General features: G+C 42.8%; 1 protein-coding gene and 1 long non-coding RNA gene across 2 annotated transcripts; one reads left to right on the forward strand and one right to left on the reverse strand.

Annotated features, from left to right (window-relative positions):
• Positions 1–223: 223 nt before the first annotated feature.
• Positions 224–13,209, reverse strand: LOC122464183. The gene is made up of 4 exons (XR_006288113.1): positions 13,116–13,209; positions 11,047–11,172; positions 7,041–9,377; positions 224–1,557 (listed from the first exon to the last, which is right to left on the reverse strand). It is a non-coding gene; the product is annotated as an uncharacterized LOC122464183 (long non-coding RNA).
• An 84-nt stretch (positions 13,210–13,293) lies between these two features.
• Positions 13,294–24,222, forward strand: TENT5C (terminal nucleotidyltransferase 5C). The gene is made up of 2 exons (XM_037910098.2): positions 13,294–13,409; positions 17,017–24,222. Exon 2 carries the CDS (start codon positions 17,044–17,046, stop codon positions 18,214–18,216), a length of 1,173 nt encoding a protein of 390 aa, XP_037766026.1. The 5' UTR covers positions 13,294–13,409; positions 17,017–17,043; the 3' UTR covers positions 18,217–24,222.
• Positions 24,223–27,233: the final 3,011 nt, after the last annotated feature.

Consider the following 27,233-nt stretch of genomic DNA (forward strand, 5'->3'; position numbering starts at 1 on the left):
GGAAGGTCTCTGGGAGGAGTGGGGGCTGGGCATAGAGATCTGTGGTGGGGGTCTCTGGGCGAGGGGGTACTGGGCTTAAGGGTGGGGCACTGGGCGGGGGGTGGTGTGGTGCGGGCCTGCCCTCAAGGGGAAGGGGCATGCTGGCAGCACAGGGCTGGGCAGGCCACTGTGCATCTGGCAGCTGCAGGTTTGTAAACAGCGCCCTCCTGCTTGGCTGCGCAGAGCAAGGCTGCTCCCTCCGCGCTGTCCCTCATTGCCCCCAGCCCACCCTTCACCCTGGAGACTGACCATCCCACCCCCCTGCACCTTTCCCCATGAGGGTCCACAAATATGTTTGGCACTGGGCCCGCAAAAAGTTAATCCGGCCCTGCCCCAAGGTTCAACTGCCCAATCCCTGGGATTAGTGCTGACCCCTCAGTCTCCTGCGTAGTTTATGCACATCCCTTTCCAGAACTCCACCTTTGTGAGCACATTGGCTTTACAGGTTAACTCTTCAGGGACATGGCGATAGTGAAAGCAAACAGATACACAGACAGCCTTTGCATAGGATTCTAAAACACCACTGCATTTTACTTCACAGCACAAGAGATACAAAGATCTAGACAAAATAATAAACATGCCTACACATATTTCCTTGCCTCGGTTTCCTCACCACTCTGGAAAGTTCTTTAGGCTTGGGCACAGCCCTCTGGGATGTGCAGAATCCTTCCCCTGCAGCTCATGTCTACTTTCAGAAACATGGAGCCTCTCCCTAGGTCAGCTAGCTTTCCCTCACTGTGGCTGGGCCAAAGTTAAACAGGAACCCCTGCTATGAAAACCTGATCATTTCTTCCCCTTTCCTGCGCAAAATTTCCAATCCGTGTCGCCAAGAGTCTCTTGAGTTTATATATTCCCCTACCAAGATCTGGTTCCTTAGTTCTGTTGCTGGTGTTTTCATTCTTCTTCACCAGCCTCCTGCAGACAAGATAAGAGAAGACTAGTTCTCCTAAGCTCTATCTAACCCACTGTCCCAAGGTGTTACCATCTGAATAAGCAGCCTTTAAGTTCTAACAATACACTTTTGTATCTGGTCTGTAAAGGACATGACACAGCCCTTGTCCGGAAAGGGTGGATTCCACATAGGCAGAGGCATTCAAAAATACAGCAATTTCATCAGAACAACTTCACAGCATCAACCATAATTCACAAATTGTACAGATAGATTCCTGATGTGCTGATTTGAGGAAACCAGGAAATGGAGAATTAAAGTGACACTTCCCACATAAAACAGCCACAATCTCAACTATGCCCCTTTTCTTTCATATCCTAAGAGATCACAGTGCCTTACCCTTACTTCAGCTTTCTTGTCCAGTCTGATATCTACTAACTAGCTACAAGCAGAAGATATTGGAAGTGAACTGCTGTCTAGGTAAATGGTGTAGGCTGCAGAGTTTTGGTTTTGTGGAACATTGGTCCACCTTCTAGAGGAAAAGGGAGTTGTACAGTTTGGGTGGCCTCCACCTCAGTAGACAGGAAACCAATCTCCTTCGAGACAGGCTGGCTAGAGCAGTCAGGAGGCTGTTAAATTAATAACAAAAGGTGTGAGTAAAAAGAGGGAAGATGTGAGCACTCATTAAGCAGAAAATTGAGATGTGGAGAACAAAATTAATCAAAGAACCAAAGGACATGAAGAGAAGACATTCTTTAATTGACAATACACCAATGATAGGAGCATGGGTAACAAACAAGAGGAACTGGATTATGGACATCAATTCAATCTAGCTGGTATTAGTGAAACATGGTGAGTTGATTTACATGATTGGAATGTTAAAATCAATTATTACAACCTATTTAGGGAGGATCACATAGACAAAGGAGGGGGAGTGGGCTTCTATGTAAGAAATGGCATTACTTGTTTCTGAGTCACTGACAACTCGGAAGAAAATGATCTTGAATACTTATGGAACAATGTACTAACAGATAAAGCATAAGATAGAGTATTAGTTGGTGTCTGCTACCAAATCATGATAGGGAACAGGATGACTGGCTCCTTAAGTACCTATTTATAATGCGCTGAAAAAAAAGCTGCGTTATTATGGGGGACTTCAATTTGAGTGAAATATGCTGGCGGTCTCATGCTGCCAGTACTAAAGCATCCTTGGAATTTCTTAAAACTATAAATGAAAATTTCCCAACTCAAAAATTGTTGCATCCAACAGGGGGGAATTCTATATTAGACTTCATCTAGACAGAAAGAGAAACTGATCACATAACTAAAAATTAAATCTACTGTAGGTACAGTGATCATGACTTGATCACACTGATAATGTGTTAACAGAATAAAATCCAAATCAGTAATATACGTACTTGATCCTTTAAAAGGGCCTATTTCACAAAGCTGAAAACAATTATGAGCCAGATCAACTGGGAGGAAGAATTTAAACAGAAAAATGTGAATGACAACTGGGAATTGTTTAAGAACACTCTACTAGTTTTCACACCAAAAAACCCACAATCCCACAATTGAAGAAGTAGGTGTATCGGTTGAAAAAGTTGGTTTAGAGGGGAAGTGAAGGCACCTGTAAAAAGTATAGATATATAACAAATGGAAGAGAGGGGAAGTTGGTAGTAATAAATATAAATCAAAAACTTGGAACTGATAAGGGAAGCAAGGGGACACAAGGAGAAATCTATGGCCAGCAGAATTAAGAACAATTAGAATGTGTTTTTAAGTATATTAGGACCAAAAAGTTTCCTAACAATGGTATTCGTTCATTACTAGATGGAAATGGTAGAATTACCAATAATAATGCAGAAAAGGCAGAAGTGTTCAATAAATTTTTTTGTTCTCTATTTGGGGAAAAAATAGATGATGTAGTCATGTCATATGATGATAACACTCTTTCCATTCCACTAGTATTTTGGGAGGATGTTAGACAGCAATTACTACAGTCAGACATTTTTAAACCAGCAAGTCCCAATAACTTACATCCAAGACTTTTTTAAAAAGCTGGCTAAGGCGCATACTGGGCCATCAGTATTGATTTTCAATAAGTCTTGGAACACTGGGGAAGTTCCAGAAGACTGGAAGAAAGCTAATGTTGTGCCAATATTTAAAAAGGGAAAATGGGATGACCCAGGTAATGATAGGCCCATTAGTCTGACATCAGTCCGGGGCAAGATAATGGAGTGGCTAATACTGGACTTAATTAATAAAGAATTAAAGGAGGGTACTATAATTAATGCACATCAACATGTGTTTATGGAAAATAGATCCTGTCAAACTACCCTGATACCCTTTTTCGATGCAATTACAAGTTTGGTTGATAAAAGCAATACTGTTGATAGCTGGACTTCTGGAAGGCATTTGACGTCGTGCTGCATGACATTTTGATTAAAATACTAGAACAATATAAAATTAATATAGTACACATTAAATGGATTAAAAACTGGCTGATAGGTCTCAAAATGTAATTGTAAATGGGGAATCATCACTTAGCAGATGTGTTTTGTAGTGTCGTCCTGCATAGATCAGTTCTTGGCCCTATGCATTTTAACATTTAGCATTTTCAAACAATGTATATTTTAATACAGCTAAATGTAAATATATACATCTGGGAACAAAGAATGCAGGCCATACTTACATGATGGAAGACACTATTCTGGGAAGCAGTGACGCTGAAAAAGACTTGGGGGACACACGGATAATCAGCTGAACATGAACTCCGAATTTGAAACTGTGGTCAAAAGGGCTAATGTTATCTTTACATGTATAAACAGGAGAATCTCAAGTAGGAATAGAGAGGTTATTTTACCTCTATTTGGCACTGATGCAAATGCTGCTGGAATACCGTGTCCAATTCTCATATCCACAATTCAAGAAAGAAAAATTGGAGAGCATTGAGAAAGAGTCATGAGAACGATTAAAGGATTAGAAAATATGCCTTATAGTGATAGATTCAAGAAGTTCGATCTATTTAGATTAACAAAGAGAAGGTTAAGGGGTGACTTGCTTACAGTTTATAAATACCAACATGGGGAACGAATATTTGATAATTGGGGTCTTCAATCTAGCAGAGAAAGGTATAACACAATCTAATGGCTAGAAGTTTAAGCTAGACAAATTCAGACTGGGAATAAGGCATCCATTTTGAACAGCGAGAGTAATTAATATTTGAAACAATTTATCAAGGACCGTAGTGGATTCTCCACCACTGACAATTTTTAAATCAAGATTGGATATATTTCCAAAAAGATATGCTCTAGGACTTATTTGGGGGGAAGTTCTATGGCCTGTGTTATACAGGAGGTCAGACTAGATCAGGGATCTCAAACTCAAATCACCACAAGGGCCACATGAGGACTAGTATATTGGCCCGAGGGCTGCATCACTGAAACCTTTTCATACAAAGATACAGAAGTATAGTCAAAAATGAAAAAAATAGAGTAATATAGTATGCTATTAAAAGTCAATGTATTAATTTTTTAAAAAACTGTAATGCGAAGAGGGGTTTTAATAAAATATAAACACCTGTAACTATTCCTTATGTGGTCAGTAACACTGATGATGATCTACACTAACGGTCTATCAACACAGCTGTAATGGCAGGACCTTTTAAAGTAATTATTCATACAAAATATGTTGCCACTTTTAACAAACATTCTTCCCAACTACTCACAGCAAAGAATCATACATGCTGAACTTCATACTTCGGACTGCTCATCTAGACCGTGAGCCTCCACCCCTGCCCTGCCTCTTCCCTCCCCTTCCCCGCCCCCATTCCAACCCCTTCCCCAAAGTCCCTGCCCCAACTCTGCCCCCTCCCTGCCCCTATTCCAACCCCTTCCCCAAATCCCCACCCCAACCCCACCTCTTCTCCACCTCCTCCCCTGAGCACCCTGCGTCTCTGCTCCTCCCCCCTACCCCCTGGAAAGTCCTAAGTGCCGCCAAACAGCTGTTTGGCAGCAGGAAGTGCTGGAAGGTAGGCAGAGGAGCAGGGATGCGGCGTGCTCGGGGAGGAGGAGAATGGGGAGCTGGGGGAGAGTGGAGCTTGGCTGTCAGTGGAGTCGGCGCCTATGGCAGGTTGCAGGAAATAACTCCGCGGGCCACATCCACATGTTTGAGACCCCTGGACTAGATAATCACAGTGGTTCATACTGGCCTTGGAATCTATGAAAGAACTTCCCAGTGCAATGGTGCTGCACAGATCAAAATGAGGGTTTATGGGAATGCATGAACAGAAGTGCTGTTTTAGAGTTCTCTTGGGCACAGTCAAAATGACAGATTAGGAAGAGGTAAGGTGCTGTTACATTCGCACTGTAATATCCTCACACCCACCCTGACACCTTTACACTGAGTAAAAGGGCTGGAGTGGCATAAGGTGAGGCCTCATCTGGTGTACTGTGTCCAGTTTTGGGCCCCACACTACAAGAAGGACATGGATAAATTGGAGAGAGTCCAGGGAAGGGCAACAAAAATGATTAGGGGTCTGGAACGCATGACTTATGAGGAGAGGCTGAGGGAACTGGGATTGTTTAGTCTATGGAAGAGAAGAATGAGGGGGGATTTGATAGCTGCTTTCAACTACCTGAGAGGTGGTTTCAGAGAGGATGGTTCTAGACTATTCTCAGTGGTAGAAGAGGACAGGACAAGGAGTAATGGTCTCAAGTTGCAGTGGGGGAGGTTTAGGTTGGATATTAGGAAAAACTTTTTCACTAGGAGGGTGGTGAAACACTGGAATGCGTTACCTAGGGAGGTGGTAGAATCTCCTTCCTTGGAAGTTTTTAAGGTCAGGCTTGACAAAGCCCTGGCTGGGATGATTTAGTTGGGGATTGGTCCTGCTTTGAGCAGGGGGTTGGACTAGATGACCTCTTGAGGTCCCTTCCAACCCTGATATTCTATGATTCTATGATTCTAAGGGATCATAAAAGCCCTGGTTCATGCCAGGAGAGCATTCCCCTGATGCAGGTACTGCACAAGACGGATATAAGGCTGCCCTTCAAAATCCCCTTTGCAAGGCCTGGGATGGTGTCATGCTGGAGGCAGGATTGTATTGGGGGCAGGGCCACAGTATGCAATGTTGTAGAGATTCCAGGCAGTGCCACAGGGCAGCCTAAAAAGGCTGTTATAACTTAGATAGGACCAAAGGACTCTCTAAGTTACACTGGGTGCCTTGGAGCAGACCAGGAGTGTGAAGGTGCAAAGGTGACTCAAAGCCACTTTAGCGTCCCCTCCCCCTGGGCTGCGTATTCCGTGCTGTGCCCCTATTTCCTATTGTCATGGCCACAGGGAATAAACCAAAGGCTTCAACTGTCAATTCAAGACCTTTCACCAATGTTTCATTCGATAGTTTAATCAATGATCTGGAAGTAAATATAAAGCCACAGCTGATTAAATTTGCAGAAGGACACAAAAATTGGCAGAGTGGTAAATAGTGATGAGGACAGGGCAAGTCATACACAGCATTCTGGACCCCTTGGTAGGCTAGACCCATTCAAATAAAACGTTTTTAATACAAATGCAAGGTTCTACAGCTAGGAATGAAGAATGCAGGCCATTCCTAAAGTGTGTGTGTGGGGGGGGTTGTCCTAGAAAACAGTGACTCTAAAGAAATGAGGGGTCCTAGTGCACAAACAACTCATGAGCTACCAGTGCAGTGCCGTGGCTAAAAGGGCTAATATGATCCTTGGGCTTCATAAACACAGGACTAGTGAGTAGGAACAGACAAATGGTTTTTCTTCATTATGGCATTGGTGAGATCAATACTAGAATAGTGTGTCCAGTTCTGAGATCCGCATTTTAAAAATAATGTTGAAAAATTGGAGAGGGGCTATAAAAGGGACACAAAAATTATTCAAGAACTGAAGAAAATGCCTCACAGTGAGAAGCTCTCTCTGTTTAGCTTATCAAAAAGAAGACTTGAGGTGACCAGATTATGGTATATAAATATTTTCACAGGGCATACAGGAACCAACAGCTGGAAGTTAAAGCCAGAAAAAATCAAATCAGAAATAAGAGATACATATTTCTAACAGTGAGAGTGATTAACACTGGAACATACCAAAGGAAGTGCTGGATTCTCCATCTCTGGCTGTCTTCAAATCAAGACCAAACGCCTTCCTGGAAGATATGTTTTAGTCATCTACAGGTTATTTTGGCTCAATGCAGGGGTAACTAGCTGAAATTCTATGGCCTATGTTATGCAGGAGGTCAACGTAGATGATTTAATGGTCCCTTCTGGCTTTAAAATCTATTAATGTACTAGGAGGGGGGACAGCACCAAATTCAACTAAATACAGAACAGAAAAGAGGAGGAGCAGACAGGACTCAAGGATTCAGATTCTTGGTAAGGATGGTGGTGTAAGCTTTACAGAGCACTTGACTAACATCATCTTCCATGGGCATGGAAGATGATGCAATATGAAGGAGCCAATATTTCAGAATGAATATCTATCTTGAGAGGAGAGCATTGAATTCTGTTTGAAGAGCAGGAGCACAGCCCCGCTGGAAGAGCTTCACATGGCTGAGGTTGTACATTCAATTGTCTCTCTTTTGCCATTTCTCTGAACTACCCTTTCACCCGGGTTGCTACCTGCTGCTTTTGCCTAGGGCTTTGTTTCTTGAATTTGCTCACAACCTCCAAAATAGATTAAATGTTTCTCAGTTTCATCCACAATTTCCCTACTACCTTTCTAGTGCTACTGAAATCTGTAACAGTTTGTTCTACCCTCAGTTACAGAAAACGTTGTGACTAATTAAGTAGTTCAAGCAAACTCGTGTGCAGGGAAAAACAACTGCTACCCACTGTCTCCGGTAAATGCATTCTGTCTCAGCATGCTTCAATCACTATGGTTTCCATTTCATAAGAGAAAGGAAAATGTTGGCCTTCTTTGGGCTGTCACAGCAACAGCAGGAGTAAAACTGAGATCCTCCTGCTCTAAAGGCACAGGTCCCAGAGACTTGAACTAAGGCATAAGCAACCATTCGGTATTAGCAGTACAGGGCCTATGACATACAGTTGAGGAGTTTTGATTCATTCAGACAGAATGCAGTGACACATACACACACGAACCAGTTCTTTAGAACATTATACAGATGTGTCCAAGGTTTCATATTTTTCTACAGCCGTAACACAGGAGAAAGAATGCCTGTATCTCCCCCAAGCAGCGTGAAAACCCTGTAGCTGCTTCTGGTATTAGAGAAAGGAGTCTCCACCTGAGACTCCAAAGGAGGATTTTGTTATGATGGAAGTAGCGGATGGTATTATTCTATCTGTTCTTTGAGTCTTCAGTATTGTCTACCATGTTATACTCTATGTTTCCACAGAATTATTCCCCGACTGCAGAACTATTTGTCTATCACAGAATAGAGTGCCATCTATCTAATCTATCTCACACTCACTTCTAGGCTTTTGCAATTTATAAATACCTTCCCTAGATTTATAGTGACACACTGCATTCAGCTTGCATCAGGTAAGGCAAATGGTAGTGCCAGATCGTTGACATTTACAAAGGTTTTTAACTGCTTTTCTTCTGCCAAAAATAAATTTGTTGTCCTATTACTGGATTCAAATGGGGAAAAAATTTTAATCGAAGAATTTACTAATCTTTAAAAAAATTTTAATGTGACCATCACAAGGTTTCTGGGCACTATGTACAAAACTAAATTAAAAAATATTTTCCCACAAAGGGCATCTAGGCTTCATCATTCAGTGTGACAGTATTACTTTGTGTTTTTCACCGTTTCTTTGTTCCTTCTTTTTTCCCCAGCAAGGTGTATCACCAGAACATTTTCATACCATCATCGTTGAAGGAAGGGTTGTGTGAAAAGATGAATCTTGCGTTGTCCCCTTCCTGAAAGGAAGCCAGTTTTTGGCTTCATTTTCTGGAGCATCTCCAGAGTCAATCCTGAGGGAAACTAGACCCCAGACCATTAAAAACTAAGACTCTAATCTTGAATTGGATCTGGAACCAAATGGGAACCAGTGGCACATAGAGAGTACTGATGTAATGGACGTTCTTCAGTCTTTCTTGCGTCAAAGGTAATTTGCCAGTCATGCTTCCATGTGGCCCTCCCAACCTGCTCCATGTAGAATGCGTTGCAATAATCTAACTTGAAGGTGCAAAGATGTGGATCACAAAGGCTAGATCCTCATCAGAGAGGAACTGGCACAGTCTCCTATCAGTCAAAGTGGAAGAAGGCATTCCTCTCCACTACTGCAATCTGTGTAATAGAGAGTCCAGTAGCTCCTCACGACTGTGTACCATTCCACCTTAGTGATATGATGACAGATGCCTTCAGTAGAGATGAGGTCATTGTTACTCCAATTATCTCCCTCATTTTACCAGCATTTGGCGTAAAACAAGGATCTTGTAAACATACATTGTAAAATGTGGGCCTGTTGTAACAAGAATACAATTTTTATATTTGTAGTTTCAGTACACTCTATACTGTATCTTTTTGCTTTTATTGATATTTAATATTGTAACTAGAAAGTGTTTTTCAGGTTGTATGAAAATTGCTATTAATCCACAAGAAACCAGAAAATTTGCTGCCAAAAATCATTTCCTGCCACAGAATCCAAAAATGCTTGAGGCAGGAGTAGGGTTGAAGATGTAGTATAATTGTAGTTATGACTCAGAACTGAAACTAACTGACACAACTGAAGGGGCTTGCCTTGTTTCTCATGGGAGACCATTCTCTAGCTTTCTATAAGCCTCAGTGATGGGAAATTTCTCTTCATAACCAGTCTAAATTTTTCTTTTCTTAAGTCCACCCCATTACTCCCCTGTATGTCCCCTCAGATCAGACTTTATAATTCCTCTTGCTGCTTGATGTTTACATCTTTCAGATACTTGTATACAGTGATTATTGTTTAGCCAAACTATAAATGTTTACAGGTTTCAGAGTGGCAGCCGCGTTAGTCTGTATCAGCAAAAACAATGAGGAGTCCTTGTGGCACCTTAGAGACTAACAAATTTATTTGGGCATTAGTCTCTAAAGTGCCACAAGGACTCCTTGTTGCTTTTATAAATGTTTAGTTTCTTTTATCTGTCCTCACCAACAAGCTCTTCAGCTTTGTATTAAATTCCATTACTCTTCTTTAAATTCCACTTCTCTTCCTTGTTCTGGTATAGAAATATCTTCTACTATTTACAGGCTCACAGGTGCAGTCATACCAGAAAGCCTCCCCACTAAGCAGGGACAAGAAACTGACCCTACATGGTGTGGAAACGGAGCCTACACAGTGTGTGGAAAGAAGCTGATTAAATGACTGGTTTTTGGCTTCCCCCACCATATTTGCTAAATATCTTGGTCTTTTCCCCATCTCTGAAGGATGAATTCATGCAATGATGACTGGCATCTTCCCTCAGAGTTTATGGAAACTCACAGTTTGGTAGAGACAGAATGTGGTAGAGACATTCTCAGAAGAGTTTTCCATTGCATAGAAGCACTAGTTTCTGTCCCCCAAGGCTACCAAATGTAGAGAATATTCACACTCCCCCAACACAATCTCATAAACATCTAAAGGTGCAGTGTAAAACTGCTGAAAGCACTATTAATAGATGTGGGGATTTTGATGGGTGTTCCCTGTATGACTTTAAACTGATTGCATTTTGAGTGAACATTACAGGCTCTACTAGGTATGAAAAATAGAAATTGTTCCTGCTCTGAGGCTCAGTATAGATTCCAGAATGTTTTCATCAGGTTAAACATTGGATACATAATATGCCTATGCATCCTGAGTTCTACAATGAAATCTGTAGCGACTCTCAACTTTAACACAGAGATGTAACCCACCGTGAGTACAGATCACATTGTGGAGTACAACTTACAATTTGCTAATCCAAGTGAGCAAGTAAATGTTGTGCCTCTGGAGAGTGTTTAATTTTTAATCATGCTCCTAAATCAGCAATGGTGAGTCCCACTCCCAATTACTCCTTAGTAACATATCCATGAGCCTGCTGATATCAGAGCCTTATTTGGCCCCATATCTCGATGTATTGATTCATTCTGATAGTGATTTGGTATTAGTGCATATGCCTTGGCAAACACTTCTCTCCTACCATAGCAGTCCAATATTCCACATTTTCTTTGATGTTCCTGAAGCATTCTTCCTCTATTTAATGTTTCTATTTCAGTTGAGAAAATCAAGTTGAATGTTGCTGACAGCACAGAATGGATATGAACAGCTAAAAAGAGAGGACAGAAGACATGTACATGGAGCTTATTCCAGAAAGAGAAATCAAACAAATTATTTGTGATGAAATCAGATCAGATTTAGTTAATTTATTAGGTCTCAAAATTACTACTAAAAAAATACTATGCACTAGCCAGGGGGAGTTAACCATCTTCTGTCCAAAATTCAGGAAACCGAGATATTTTTCACACATCATTCTGTTTTTTCATTCAAATCTCTTTCAGGTTTATGGATTGAGGTTTCCAGGATACTAACCAATGGAAGGTGTGTCAGTGAGTGAGGTGGCTGTAAAATTCAATCACATCTATATGCTGTGATCCTGAGCTATCACTATGCTCTCAGCTACACATATATACACAATTAGACAATTAACTTTCCCTATGATCCTTTCCCATTTTTCTAAATGAATACCTAAAGGTGGGCTCTTAAATCTTTGTTTTTAGGAGCCTAAATTAAATGGCCTGATTTTTTAAAGTGCTGACTACCAAGCAGCTCCTTACTGAAGTCAGTGCAAATTGCTGGTTATTCAATTTTTGAAAACCAGGCTTCTTACATTTAGATTGAGTTTAAAATCTTGGCCTTTCTGTTCTTCCACCTATTCAAAGAAGGATCATGTCTTTAAAAATAAAATGGTCAAAGCATTTTTATCCCCTAAATATGGAAAACAGAATAAAATCTTGTTACTAGCACAAATATTAATTTGTCTTAAATGTACGTAAGTTCAGCTAAAAAGGAGGGTCTGTCCTCTACAGTGGAAAGAAAGGCTATTACCTATTAAATGTAATTACTGGAGATCACTGTTTGTATGGACACCATTGAATAAGATGCATCACAGTGTACAAGCTTCGTATTTTCTAGTCAGCCTCATTCACTAGCAGAACACCTTCCCCACACCTTGACTACCTGAAACATCTGTAACTACCACTGCATTTGTTTCTCAGCCTTTATTCACCATAGACAGGGATCTTAAATGTCTCGAGGCATGGTGGCCAACACTTCCATGCTGTTCAGTTGTGGCTGATATTATTTTCTTAGCCAGCTCCACAGCATCTATCTGTATACTTATACGTCCCTCATCACTACAGTATCTTCACAATCATTAACAGATTTACCCTCTCAACACCCCAAGAGGAAAGGAAGTGCTATCCCTATTTTTGGGATGGGAAGCTGAAGCACATAGCAGATTGGCCATGGTCACACACAGAACTTGTGGGAGAGCCAAGAACAGAAACCAGATCTCCCAAGTGCACTGTTCACCAGACCATCCCTTCTAGGTCTCATCATGTTGCTGGAATGGAAACTACGAGCTGTCTAAGCAAATTCAGTACTCTTGCATCCTTGGGCCTTGCTGGACCACAACCCAGGGCACTAGTGAGGGCAGCACTCAGGAGAGGTTCCACAGGGTGCTCTGTACCCACAAGGGGCTCCCAAATGGCTGGTGCTCCCAGTGGCATGAGATGGAGCAGCTGCATTAGAGGGTGCGGGCAGGCTGGTGCGCGGGGTGAAAGGCATCCCCATGTGCCCTGCCTGCCAGGTGGCCTGTTCACTGGGGGATGATGGCTGTCACACACGGAGCAAGCCCAGACAACATGTCCTATCCCACCTGGCCTAAGCCCCCATCCCTCCCACACCCCTCTCCTGCTCCATCCCCCTGGAGTACCCCAATATACCCCCCCCCGTCCCTCCTGCGTGCGCTCCCCTCCCCCTCCTGTCCCCCGTCCCCCTCCTGCCCCACCCCACACGCCCGCGCGCCCCCTCCCGCCCCGCCATCTCCCTACGTGTCCCGCTGCGCGGCGGGGGGCTACAGGCGGGGGAGCGGTGTCTGAGGGGTGGGTCCCCGCCCCCAGCCCCAAGGCCAAGCCCCGCCCTCCGACCGCGGGGCGCCTGGCTTGGCCGGTGCCCGTTAGCGTGGCGGCGCGTTCCCGGAACGCGAACCTGGCCGCTCTGGCTGGGGCGCGCTCCCGTGATCCATCAGCCGCTGTTGCCAGGGCGCCGGCTCTGCCTTGGTAGCTTTGCGTCACGCGCGATCCACCGAGACGGCGGCCAATTACAAAGCGGATGCTACCTATAGCAGCGGGGCTCCGGCGCCCGCGTGCGCCATGCAAATTAAGTGGGCGCGGCCGGAGGGGGCGTGACCGGAGCGGGTATAAATAGGGCCGCTGGGGGGCGGCTGGACGGAGTGACAGGCTTGAGGGGCGGTTGAGGAGGCGCGTGTCGCCGAGTGAGCAGGTGAGTGAATGAGACTCCGCGCGGCCGCGTTTAATGAGCGGCGCGCGAGCCAGTGAGGCCGGGCGCGAGGAGCGGACGGGTGCCATGCTGCGCTCCTGTGGGCGGGCCCGGCTGCCCCCGGCCGGCGCTGGCTGCGCGGCAGGCCACGGACTGTGCCCGGCTCCCGGGGAGACTAGCGGGCCCCGTGCCTGCTGCACCTGAGGGCAGAGCCTGGCGGTGGCCCGCACACCCCCTACAGGTGCAGGCAACTCCATGAGCAGAATCCACCCTGGGCTTCACTGTTCTCCCGGGGGCGCACTGAAAGCATTGGCTGATCTGTCCGCGCTCCTATTAGCTGTTGAGCCAATAGCAGCAGTTACCTTTGCACGCTGATAACTCAATTGCTAAACTGAAAACCTCCTGCTTGCCACGGAGTCTTGCTTCAGTGAAGACACAGCATGTCTGGCAAAGGGGGTTAGACAGTCTGGGGAAACAAGTCTGTTACATGTGAGTCGCTAAACAAGATCCCTGCCTGGGGGGCTAAGGGCGATGGTAACTTACTGAAGGTAAAGGGGTGACCTAAAAGTACCTACATGGGGAACAAATATTGAGGGCTGGTGCACAGGAGGATTTTACATCGGCAGTGGTCACTTCTGGCCTTGGCATACTGGGCATATTTTGGTATGATTTTGTGTGCCTCTATAATGAGGGAAACACAGATGTACAAATTTGGTTGCCATAATACCCAACATGCTTGAAGTAATACAATATAGAGTGCAACTTTATGTAACGGTAGCTGCACTATATAGAGCAAGTGATGATGATGAACATAGTGTGCAGAAGTATAATAACTTGTGCATTTAAAATTGTCAAGCTTGTAGCTGCAGCTGTTATGTTAACACATCTACCTATGTCATTGTCTGGTTACTAAAACCAAGTGTAGACCACCAAATGTGCTTTCCATGTATTCTTAAAGATCATATAAGATACAACAAGCTTGTTTCTGCACTTCTAATATATATTGCTATTCACCACACTTATGTAATGCCATAGCAAATGCATTCTGAGTATACCTGCAGTTAACAACTAAAATGTTTGTCATTCTATCAAATAACACTTATTTGATGTCTAAAATATTCTTTGCTGTAACATGAAGTAATCATATGTTTTATACTAATGATTATTACAAAGGAAATACAAATGGTTCATTGGGCAAATTAAAAATCTCAGCCTGTTGTAATTCTCCAGAGAGTCTAGAAAACTAGATTTATCTTAAACTAGTTTCTCTAGCTTTAGGTCTAGAACCATGGTAGGGCATAGGCTACTTCTAATATCACATTGCTTTATATAAAGAATTTTAGGATGGAAGTTACTGAAATGTAAACTATGCCTTACTCAGCTCTGATGTCCCAAACCTATTAGAAACTAGTCTAAGACAGCTGGGTTAGTTGTCACTAAACCAATACCAGTTAACGTCTCATCTAATCTGCACATGATTACAACCAGTGACCTAGATGTGAGAGGCTTCTGATTTTAACAATCCTAGGGTTTAAAATCTACTCAGAACTGTAGAAATTCCTCTGAGGAAACTGACAGTAGTAGCAGCACTAAACTAACTTTCCATCTAGAAGTGTCCTGAAAGCAGGAATAGCAGTACCAAAGAAAGTTCACAAAGTTTTTTATTTTGCTAGAATTCTACATACTATTTTCACTTCAGTTGGGTCCAAAAGTGACATTACTTAATGTTACTAGTGTTGACATGGGAGGGGGAAGTCTGTCCCAGATGGAGCATCTAAACACTTGTGGCATAAATGAAAATATATTCTCTAATTAGATATAGATATAATATGGCATAGAATGTTGATGACTGAAGTAATTATGTAGGTCTAGCAAAACGGGCCATGAAGGTGTTCTTCCTTATCTTTTTGAGGTGGCTAAGGAGATCCAATTAATCCATGCAGTGTTGCCAGAAGGCTTGATATCTTGGCCTGTGTTTGCCTTGCTCTGACACTGCTGCTCCTGAGTCATCTGGGTCTGAGGAGCTCACTAAATATTTTAGGGCTGATCAGTAAATGAGATCCAAAGATGGACTGTCATTAGAGAGCTTGCCAGTGATCCATTTAGACAGTGGTCTTAGCATTTCTGGGGACCCATCATACCCACTGAACTAAATGAGCGCTATGCATGCATGAGAGGATGTTATCAGGTCTTCACAGTAAGTTCCACCCAAGACCTCAAAGCACTTCACAAATGCACTTAGCCTCGCAGTGTCCCATGTGTGTTAGGGGTCATCCCCATTCTACAGATGGAGAGTGGGGACATAGGTGAAATGAGTTGGCCAAGGTCACACTAAGGCTGTAGGACAGTGGGTATAGAACCCTGCAGTTCTGATAGCCACATCTCTTGCCTGAAAAACCCTCTCCTCCTTGCAGTGTGATTGCAATGGCTCTTTGACAGGAAGGTACAAGATTAGTAATGCATGTAAGCCCTCCTGCTTATAAGAGGTGTTTACTATTGAATGAATACCTCTGCTGCACCAGTTCTTGCAGCTGCATGTGCAGCCTACTTGAGCATTCCAAGATGGAGCAACAGACCAGGCCTTGATTGGCAAAAGCATCTGGCCACAATGGAAACCTAAGGTGTCTGTTTCCCCTGTGTCTTTATGTAACTTAATATCAATTGGAGTTGAATACTAGAGCCATAAGTGTCCAACATTTTCAAATAAAGCTATTTAGGCAAGTAAGATGTAAGAGTCTGTTTAACTTCAACACAACAGACTTCAAAAGGTCTGGACTAAGACTAGGCATTATCAGACTTGCTGCCTGACATCAAGCTGCTGAGGTTAGAAACACCTTTGCATAAAGCTAGGGTGAGATACTGTCATTATGTGACCCTTAATATCGTTTAACTGAATTCATGCTAGCTCCTTCACAATTGAGGCAAAATGTCAGTGCAAGCATATCAGTATTTTCAAAAATAGTTATGCATTGTAACTAATGACTTCTCTTTTGAGGACCAGGGTGAGACTAGAGTAACGTCGGGGCTTTAGCTTTTATATGACTGAAGTGTAGTTTAAGCTTGCATTCAGGATCCTGAAATATCTTAGAACTTTTAGAGTGGTAAGAATTTGAGTTTGAGCTCAGTGGGGTTGGATTTCTTTAACTGGGGTGTGATAAGGTACAGACTGAGTTTGCTTTCCAGCATCATGGCAATTGGAGGTGCAGTCTAATTATTTCAGCTGTAAATAGAAATATCTTAGATCTGATCTTCAGAAGTGCTGAATTTTGAGTTGGCATTGTGGATTTACAGTCCCTATGAAATTCAGGCCCTTAATCTAATTCAAAAGACAAGTTTTTTGTTGTGATGCAGCAGCATGTAGGATTGTAGCTGACTGTAGGTCAGCTGCTAACAAAATGTCTTTCACAGCAAAACTGAGCATGAAACTACTTCTGTCTACCACAAGACAGACTAAATATCTCTTCAGAAAGAGATCACTATTGGGGTGTAGGTGGATGGCTTTTCAAGTACTGTGTATAATGAAGATATGAATAGACTAACTTCCTGGATGTATAGCCTGTGCTCTGTGGTAACAGTGAAATCTGACTTAATATTTTTCTTTCCCCTCCAGCTTCTTTGGAGAAGATCAAACTCTAAAATGGCAGGCAAAGGAAGTAATACTGATTGCATGTCATGCAGTGTACTGAGCTGGGAGCAGGTCAGCCGTCTGCATGAGGTTCTGACAGAGGTGGTTCCAATCCATGGACGGGGCAACTTCCCAACACTGAAGATAACCCTGAAGGACATTGTTCAGACTGTTCGCAACAGGCTGGATGAGGCAGGCATCCAAGTACATGATGTCCGGCTGAATGGTTCTGCAGCTGGTCACGTCTTGGTCAAGGATAATGGACTGGGTTGCAAAGATCTGGACCTAATTTTTCAAGTGTCCCTTCCAACTGAAGCTGAGTTTCAGCTAGTCAGAGATGTGGTGTTGCGGTCCCTCTTAAACTTCTTGCCAGAGGGGGTGAGCAAACTAAAAATCAGCCCAATGACACTGAAGGAAGCCTACATCCAGAAGCTAGTGAAAGTATGCACAGAGACGGACCGATGGAGCTTAATATCTCTCTCCAACAAACATGGCAGGAATGTAGAGCTGAAGTTTGTAGATCGCATACGACGACAGTTTGAGTTCAGTGTGGACTCTTTCCAAATCATACTAGATGCCTTGCTTTTTTACTATGACTGCTCAGAAAATCCTATGTCGGAGCACTTCCATCCAACTGTAATTGGGGAGAGTATGTATGGAGACTTTGAGGCAGCCTTTGATCACCTCCGAAACAGACTGATAGCTACCAAGAATCCTGAGGAGATCAGAGGTGGTGGGCTCCTGAAGTACAGCAACCTCTTAGTGCGGGATTTCCAGCCCATGGACAAGGAGGAGATTAAAACTCTAGAGCGCTACATGTGCTCCCGGTTCTTCATAGACTTCCCTGACATCCTGGATCAGCAGCGCAAACTGGAGACTTACCTCCAGAACCACTTCTCCAAAGAGGAGAGAAGCAAATATGACTATCTCATGATCCTGCGCAGGGTGGTAAATGCGAGCACAGTGTGCCTCATGGGACATGAGCGGAGACAGACTCTCAACCTGATCTCGCTGCTAGCACTTAGAGTGTTGGCAGAACAAAACATCATACCTAATGCCACTAATGTTACCTGTTATTATCAGCCAGCACCTTATGTCAGCGATGGGAACTTCAGCAACTACTATATTGCAAACTCTCCCATCCCCTATAGCCAGTCTTATCCCACCTGGCTGCCTTGTAACTAATCTCTAACTTGAGCATTTCTTAAATAGGATCTTGTGGTGGGAACCATTAATCACCAGAGGCTTTCTAAAGGGAATCTGTGGCTTACCTCTGGCTCTGCTGTTTTCCTGGTGTGCAGTGTGATCACACCACTAGGTTCCTAGCTAAAAAAAAAAAAAGCACCTTTCAGGACCCTCTGTACAAAAGCCACAAGAAGCCTTATTGCCCTTTTGTTAGGGGAAGGGATCCTATGGCCTCATGTTTGGAATTAGTTAGTTATAAATTTTTGAGGACATGGCTGTTGCACATTTGATTTAGGTACTGTAATAGAGCTGCATACTGAGAGGAAACTGTGCAAGAATAACTTGTACAGAACCAAAGACATTCTGTCCTAGAGCAGCAACAAGATCATTCTGTGTGTTCCTTATTGCCTCCCCTGCTCACTTTACACTCCCTCAATCTCAAGTCCTGGTCAGCTTTTTCCATTGGAAGCTCTTGCATAAGCTGTTCCCCCAACAGCTCATGCTGTGCATGAGCATCTTGTACTTTCTGGCTTTACAGAATGGCTCACTGTAGGGACACTATCCTTTTTCATGGAGGGGCTCCAGAGTTTACTGGTTCCTGCAGTAGCTGTGTATTGCTTTTCTAGAGAGTTGAAAATTGATTTCTTGAGGAGTTTGACAGTGGGGCAGGTTTGAAATACTCTTTGGGTGTCAAGTTTCAGAAGAGAATTTCTCAGATGACCAATTCCCCAGAATGTTAACTCATGTACTAAAGACTGAAGTCCTTAACACAATTAAAGCTTCAAAAACAATTACAAGTATTGAAATAATGTTTGGGTAAAAAAAAAAATGTCTGAAGCCTGCCCTTCTAAAGGAACTGGAACCCCTTTTTTGACTGGGCAACCCTTCCCAGGAATGTCTTTCACAGCGTTCCAATAGGAATAGCACACCTCCTATGTTAAAGCTCAGCTTAACATGCCCTTTCTTCGCCACCACGTACAGTACTAAGAAGGCATGTTTGTTTCTCCTAAATTGTAGGATGAGGTGTGCCTATCTGGCACACTCCAAACACCCAACCTTTTCTCAAATATATTTAGATATTTACCAAGTGCCTCCTACAAATGCATATATTCCTGTACACCTTTGGGCAGGACCAAACACTTTCCCTTATGGAAAGTAATCTAATAACTTCCTGTCTCAAACTGAAAATGCTCCTTTCAGAGTTCAACAATAGCCCTTTCACAAGTTCATAGCATCAGATAAGCTGTTTGGAGACCTATTGAAATTCTCCTCTGTTTCTTCACTACAATTTCATATAATTGTTAAATAGTGTGGCACAAACACAGAACTCCCCACAAAGACTGAATAAGGCAGAAATCAGGCCATACTGTGTTATGAGTAATCTCTGAAGTGGAGACCCCTTTTCTGTGAAGGAGAGGATTGCTCTTCAAAGGAGTATGTGTCTTGAATCTAGTTAAATGGTGGATGCTTAGCTTGTTTGTCTTGACCCTTCCTAACTAATAGAGAAGGGTCATATCTACATTGCTGTTAAACACCCATTGAGGGGCTGAAGCTGTAAAATTGCAGTGTAGATGTTTGGGCTCAGGCTGGAGCCTGGGCTCTGGGACCATCCTCCCACCTTACGGGGTCCCTGGGCTCAGGCTGGAGCCTGAGCCCAAACATCTACACTGCAATTTTACAGCCCTACAGCCTGAGCTAGCTGACAGTGGGTGTCTAATTGTAGTGTAGACCTAACCAAAGGCTAAAAATCCCAAATCTTCCAGAGTTCTCCATAGGAGGGTCAGGAAGCTTATTGGCACATTAACCCATATGATTATTTAGATGCCTAGTAGTGAAACATGGATTAAGTACAGTCCAGCAGAGGACCTGGCAGTCTTTGGTTTTCTTTCCCAGAAGTGGAAAGAGGGTAAAATGATAACCTACACATGGTAACCTTCAAATAGACTTAGCCAATATTTAAGCATGGCTTTGCATAACTTTTTTCTTACCATCTTCAGTAAGTTGAAGTTACATCTGTCTTCTCCTCTTTGAGCCTGGGGTGATACTTCAATATCTGGAATTGCAATAACTTAACTGTCAAGTATTAAGCACAGGATTCAAACTTCTCTACAGAATGAAGTAGAAAGTAAGATGAGGACCCAAATCTTCAGAACTAAAGGTGAAGGGCAAAAGCAGTGGTTGGGCAACGCTCCTCTGGCACACCATAGAAGGCTGTTTCTTGCTAGAATAAAATTCCTCTAATGCCCCTTTGTCAAAAGGATAAAATTCCCTCCTCCAATAAAAAGCTATTGGTATGTCTGACTCTTGGATGGCAGACTCATAAGGACCACTTCAGCAGGACAGATGTAAAATATGAAACACTTAGTTTTAGTTATTCAGTTAGCATAACCTTGGCTAGGTAGGAGTCTAAAGTAGAGAAGAAAAAACTTCAGCCTAACCTGAAGCATTCGTTTAAAAATATCAAACAGTCTTATAAACAGCTGACTTTCAAAAATGAGTATCTAGCAACTTCATTGACTTAACTGGGGGGCTTCTAGGTGCTCAGCACTACTTCATGCTGCCAAGTATAAATCAAGACACCTACTCCTAAAAAATCTTGACTTGTGCATCTAAGTGTGGCGTTTCCTTGCCATGTTCAGAAAGAAAGATTGAACCAGTTTGAAAACTTAGTCTTTTTCTAAAGTTCATGTGGTTACCAAATCTACTGACTATCTACCTTATTGTCTAAAGCCAAAATCTTCAGACCCAGGCACGTAAGCTTACCAAAAGTGGTGCACAGGAGTAAATCAAACACAGGTAGTTTTGGGTTCTCCAATGCCACTAACAAGGACTCCTAGTAAGGGAGGAGGAGAACTCTCTAAGAGGATCACAAGAGTAAAACTATACCTCAAATATTGTCCCTTTTTAATGGTTTTTAGTCTCTGTTATCAATACCTGAACTATCCTTTATACTAACTTTAATACCAACCCCCTTCCTGAAAGGGGCATGTTTCTTTCCATCTCAAATAGATGTGTATATGAGTCAAAGCTGTTTTCTCTTCTAGGATCTAATGGCTAGATCTTTAAGAAAACAAAACAAAAAAACCCACATCTTTGCTCCTGTTTTGATGCCTGAAGGAAGTAGGCAGATTCTTATGTGTACAACTCCCCTCTTGTGAGAGCTGCTGATTGCTGAGATCTCTCAAAAAAATCTAGCCCTAAAGTCTTACTAACTGTAATAAATCCTACTACTGCAGATCTGCCTAGGTGGTATTGCTGCATCTACCCTAAACTCAAAGGTTGGGGGTGGTGGGGGGGAATCAAGGCCAGAAATCTGGCTGCCAGGAAGTTACCCAGCAAGGGTAACCATCTTTCTAGGAGAGGAAGAAAGTCAGAGGAAAAGGCTATGGATCCCTCTGGAGCCAGGGTAGCTAAGCTCTAGTTTCAGGAAACATTGTTTTGTTTCCCCTTGTTCAAAGTGCTGGTGTAGTAACCAGATTCCTGAGTTGCGGAGCCACATGCTAGATGGCGACCCTGGCTCAGTATCTTCCTAATGGCCAGCTTCCTGGCTTTAATTTTTTTATGTTGAAATACTCTTCCCCACCCCCAGTCTGCATTCCTAAAGTTAAGGTCTTAAAGCCATATCTAGCTCTACCAGGCTCACAACTGGCACTGGCAAAGAGTATTGCTAGAATGTACTTTATTTCCTCTGTACTGCCTCCACCGCAATCCTGGCCTAATGATGAGGTAGAGCTGGAGTAATAAATAGCCTCGCATAAGGTGCTACTACTAGTCCAGCTTTTCTCTATTTCAGAATATTCTTGGCAACCTATTCACTGGCTTATCTAATTTTGTAAGTCCATCTTTTTTAGCACTGGGTAACATGAGAATGAGCACTAGGAAGAGTTTAAGTAGAAGCCTTAACCTAAATTTAGGCTGCTCACTTAATTCAGTCTCCCTTAGTGGTATTAATGATGCCTTTGCAACTAGGCTTTGTGCTGCCATTGCATGCTTCTGGTTCAAGTACAGGTTGAATGTGGGGTAAGAGGCTGAACTGCAATAGTTAATACCACCTGCCTGGGTATTGGAAGCAAAACTTATACTAGCACTATCACATCTCACTCTTGCAGGAGCAGCTTCACAAGTCTTCAAAAACACCAGCAATGTAACTTAGTCTAAACAACACTTGAGCCACAGGAGAATCGTTTACCAGTTTTGCTGGGCTAGCCTGACTTGAGACTAAGTGTGTCTACATGCAATCGGGAGTGACTGCAGGATGTGTGGACATACACAGGTTGCAGTCACCCTGATTGCAATGTAGCCATAACTATAGGCAGTACTATGTGCCCTCTTGAAATCTAATCTCTACTCCTAAGGCTTGGTCTGTACTATCAACTAATGTCTGTATTACTACGTTGCTCAGGGGTGTGGAAAATCCACACCCCTGAGTGACATAGTTATACTGACCTAACCCCTGGTGTCAACAGTACTGTAGTGATGGGAGGGCTTGTCCCATCACCGTAACTACTCCATGTTGGGGAGGTGGAGTACCAATGCTGATGGGACAAGCTATCCTGTTGGTGTAGGTAGTGCTTAAAGTCCTAAGACTTCTTATTGTATCTCTTCTCTCCCGTCCCCCCAAATTTTTTTTAGAGGAGGTGGAGCTACTGCTCTAATGAACTGTTAATGCACATTAGGCTAGTGCACCCAAACATTTAGACCACAACAGGTACTCTGAATGACCACCTCTGTGTGATTCATAGCTACTCTGAACTGGTGTGAGGACAGCAGCATTTTACCTTTATTGCAAATTAAGGGAAGAGCAAATGTTACCATATTTATCCTCTGCTTACCCAGTTATCAGTTAGACTGGCGGCTAAAGCATACTTTTTAAGGAAGCAGGTGGTGACCCTACCTCTAAATGCCCTATTCACTTCTGATTTTTTTATACTTATGTTCAAATACTAGCTGCTTTAATTTTAGCTGAAATTTTCACCCCTTAGAACAATATAACGGAAATAACTCCAATTTTCATACCAGAGTGACCTGCTGTTGGAGACAAGCACTTGGTATTTACATACTACCTATATTTCAGGGGTTTCTATTGCTGACTAATGATGTGATAACTCTTGACTTCCTGTTCATTGAGAGGTTTGAACAGGGAACTTAGAAGAGAAATAGTCTTAAATTAAAAGGAAACTCAAATATAAGCCTTCAGCCCATCCTTCAACTTGGAATATTCCCTCTCCTTTACTGAGGGACATGCCACACTGCACTGGATCAGGGTGTAGTATTTTTGTGTGGCAGGAAACAAGAGTAACAGGAAACCAGTTCCTGTCACAGTTGGCTCAGAGTCCAGGTCAAGTTTGGGCATTCAGAGGAACATTCTCAGCCTTGCTAATATCTGATGGGAAGACTGACTAGTGCTTCCAAGTGCTGAAGTCTTGCTTACCTGTTGCTCTTCACAGTAGTTAAAATGTATTAGTCTATATCTCCTTTTGATTGGACTAAAGGGCTTTTGAAAGGAAAACTGGGCTGCATTCATGGACACTGGAAAAATTAAAGGTCAGAACTTCGTTCTTTTTTTGTTCCTCATGTGTAAATGGAAGGTGAAACAGCCACTCATTTGAGGCATTTAGAATAGTTCAGTTTTCTTTTTTCCTTAACTGACTAAAGTGATGTGATATTCTTGCTTTAGGTCTGGGAGGAGCCTGTTCTGTATTTGTCCTCAACAAGTGGCTTTTTTGTTTTAATAGCAAACTGTTTAAAAGCCAGTTCCAGAAACCTGCCCAGGGGTACTTGGGAGAAACTGATTTTATTTTTATTTTTAATTTGAGATGGGGTTGGGGAGTTGGCACAGCTTGGCGTAGTCTCTGGAGGATTTTCAAACTTATGATGAGCCCCCAGTGCTTAGGTAGGGCCTATCTCAGAATGGTTGGTCACTTTTAACTTGCTCACTCCCATGCACTGTGATCTCAAATTTATTTTGTTATGTTTAAAATAAAAATGTTGGATGTTGGACCTTAACTATGCCTTTGAGTTTCTTGGACAAATAAAAACTTAAGGACTCCACTGTCGTCTAATGTTGCCGCTTGTGTGCTAAGGTGTACTTATTGTCTGTGTAGTCACAATAGATGGGTATAAAACTAGGCAAATGTTCCAAATATCAAGTCATGTGGAACAGTGTTAAGTTAATAGCTTGAATATATAGCAAAAAGCAACTTCATGTCACTGGTCTGCTCTTGGGTGTAGCAGGTAATGGGTACAAATTGTTTCATGTCCCTAGGGGGAGGAGGCTATTCGTCCCTCTCCATTCAGTCACTTGGGAAAAGAACCATAATTTAGGAGTGGTAAGATCTTTACAATGGAGGTGAAATTGAAAAGATTTGTCATGTATCTGAACAAAGTTGAGGAGAACCAACAGCACTGGAACACAAGTCAGATTATCCTGCTTTCTAATAAGGAGGACACTAGCTCATCCTACTGGCCTCAACAGTGTTCATTTACTGAACAGTTGAGGTAGGCACCTGCCTGGGCCCACTATGGCAGAACTCCTATAGCTGACCTCATTTAGGGACTAATCTCCCCCCCCAGCCAGTTAGGCTTCTTGTAAACTTACTCATTGACCCAGGGGTAGTAATACTAGTCTGTCTCCAGTCCCTGTGCAATGGTCTCATGTGGGCAGGAGGGGGAAGGTAAAATGTGGTGGGGGGGAAGAAGACAAATGGCTTATGCTTCCTTCTTGGGACAGGTGGTGCACACTAAACCATTTTCTGTGCTTCTGCTCCCCGGTGGTCTCAGGAATGGCAAGAAGGAAGCTAAACAAGGCTTATACCTCAAGATGAGGCATCTTCTTGAGTAGTCATGAGCTGTTGATGGCATTTTACTGGGCCTACCCACAACAGTAAAAGAAGCCAAGTCTCTAAAGGAAACTAGAGGCAACCCTTCCATGCCAGTCTATTGTTTGTTTCATCCCTTCGCTCTCATTACCGGGGGTGGATCTAAACCAAAAGCCTCAAGTTTCTTCCATCCTCTGAGTATGGGGGAAAATGTCACCTTTCTTAAAGTAATGCTCCACCAGGCATTTCAGTAGTGATGAGCTAGGCCTCTTGATCAAGCTTCAGAAGCCCTAGATCACCTGGTGGTGGTGTCTTAAAACTCCTGTAGAGGTTTAAGAGGAACAGGACTTCAGCAGTGTGTTCATTACCTTCGATCTGAAACAAGCTGATCCTTCCCCTAAAGACCTAACCAAGAGACAGCAGAGGCTTGGAAAAAGCTACACATCTTTCCTACAGCCTATGATAGCCCGTATAGCCTCTATTAACAAGCTGTATTACTCTTTCCCTGGCAGTGAGCCAGCAGATGCTAATGACTCATCCCCATGTTCATCGTTGGAGTCAAGGGGGGAGAGGGGTAGACTCTACCGTACAGAAACAATCTGAACTAGCACTGGAGAACCTCAGCATAGCTCTTAACTTATTGCATGTTTCTACATTGTCACCTTTAGATGCAAGATTGCAAATTCATGTAGGCTTTCATTGTCCCTGATCCAGCAGAGAAAGTCTTCCTCCTTCATCTCTCAAAGATCTAGCATGCTATCAGGAATGCTAGCACATCAAATCATGGTTCTAGTCTAAAAATAGCATCATGATACACTTCTTATATGGGTTCAGTTATAGCTGCTGACTATTGACTGAACAATTTATGAATTGTGTATAAAAAGCATTATAAAAGAACTGAAACCTATTACTGTGTGAGTGCTCCAGGGGGAATATAGCTGCAGGAGCTAGGTTCTCCTCTAGCTCATGCAAAAATAAGACTTGTCTTAATTAATTTGTATGAGCAGGATCTTTATTGTGGATGTGTGAGCCAGAAAGAATCCAGCTTGACTTTCAGATTCCAGGTTGTTTTTAGTGCTGCCAGTTGATGTGGCAAGGGAGGAAACCATGTACATGTTAAGGTTATGGCTCTTCTCTCACCTCCACTTCCTCCTCCTTACCCTATCACAACTTTTCCTTTTGTTCCTCTAGTCAAGTTCATCTAAGGTAACCAGGTGTCCTGATCTTAGAGGGACAGCCTGATATTTGGGGCTTTTTCTTACAGGCACCTACTACCCCTCACCTTCTGTCTTGATTTTTCACATTTGCTATCTTGTCACTCTAAGATCATCAGATGCAGTATTACAGAAGTGCAAGAGCATTCTTTGCAGCTCTGGCCACCCTGAATAATCCCCTCTTATTTCTGCCTCATTTTTTAATCCTACTTTTCATCTCATGTGAAACCTCCCTCTGTCCTCACTTGTATTTCTTGTTTTGGTGTACCAGCCTCTCCATTCTTGTTCTTATATGTAAAACCTTGCAACCACATTGGCCTTACTCCTTCTTCTCCACAGGAATAACACAAAAGCTATGTCTCATTGTAGAATGGTATCTATAGCACCTTCAGTCATTTTCCTTTATCTTGTATAGCAGCTCTTCACATATGTATAGTGTAGGATCAAATCTTTACGTTTTTTTCATCATACAAGCAGTTTTTCCCTTTCCAGAATCATGTTGATCCTTATGGATTAAGTTCAAACAGCCACTTTACTGATGATTCTCTGCATTGATTCAGCTGTAACTTGCAGGTGCCCTCCAGGGTCAGGTCAAGGTATAGTACATGAAAATAACCCATCTTCAATGTAACAAAGGTATATTTCACTCTGGTTAGGTATGTAAATGAGAAAAAGGACTGGTATAGCTTGCTTCATTGGCTGCATCAGCTAAATCCTGTACAACATTCCTATCCAGTTATAGTGTGGTGCAGGGCAGATGTGAGAACACACCCTGTGTGTGACGGACTATTTGTATGTGGGGCTGAAGGATAAATGACAAATTAAAATACATCTCTTCTTCCTGAAAGCTGCCTTTTCAACAGAAAAATTATTCAAGCTTTACTTGATTGCTTCCACAAAATAGCATGAGGCTTTACAGCAGATAACTTTCAAAAACAGATTGCTCACTCTCCAACTAGGTCAGCTGGCTAGGACTTGGAGGCTG

The sequence above is a fragment of the Chelonia mydas genome, chromosome 1 (assembly GCF_015237465.2).
Source record: "Chelonia mydas isolate rCheMyd1 chromosome 1, rCheMyd1.pri.v2, whole genome shotgun sequence".
In the NCBI taxonomy this organism is placed as follows: Eukaryota; Metazoa; Chordata; order Testudines; family Cheloniidae; genus Chelonia; species Chelonia mydas.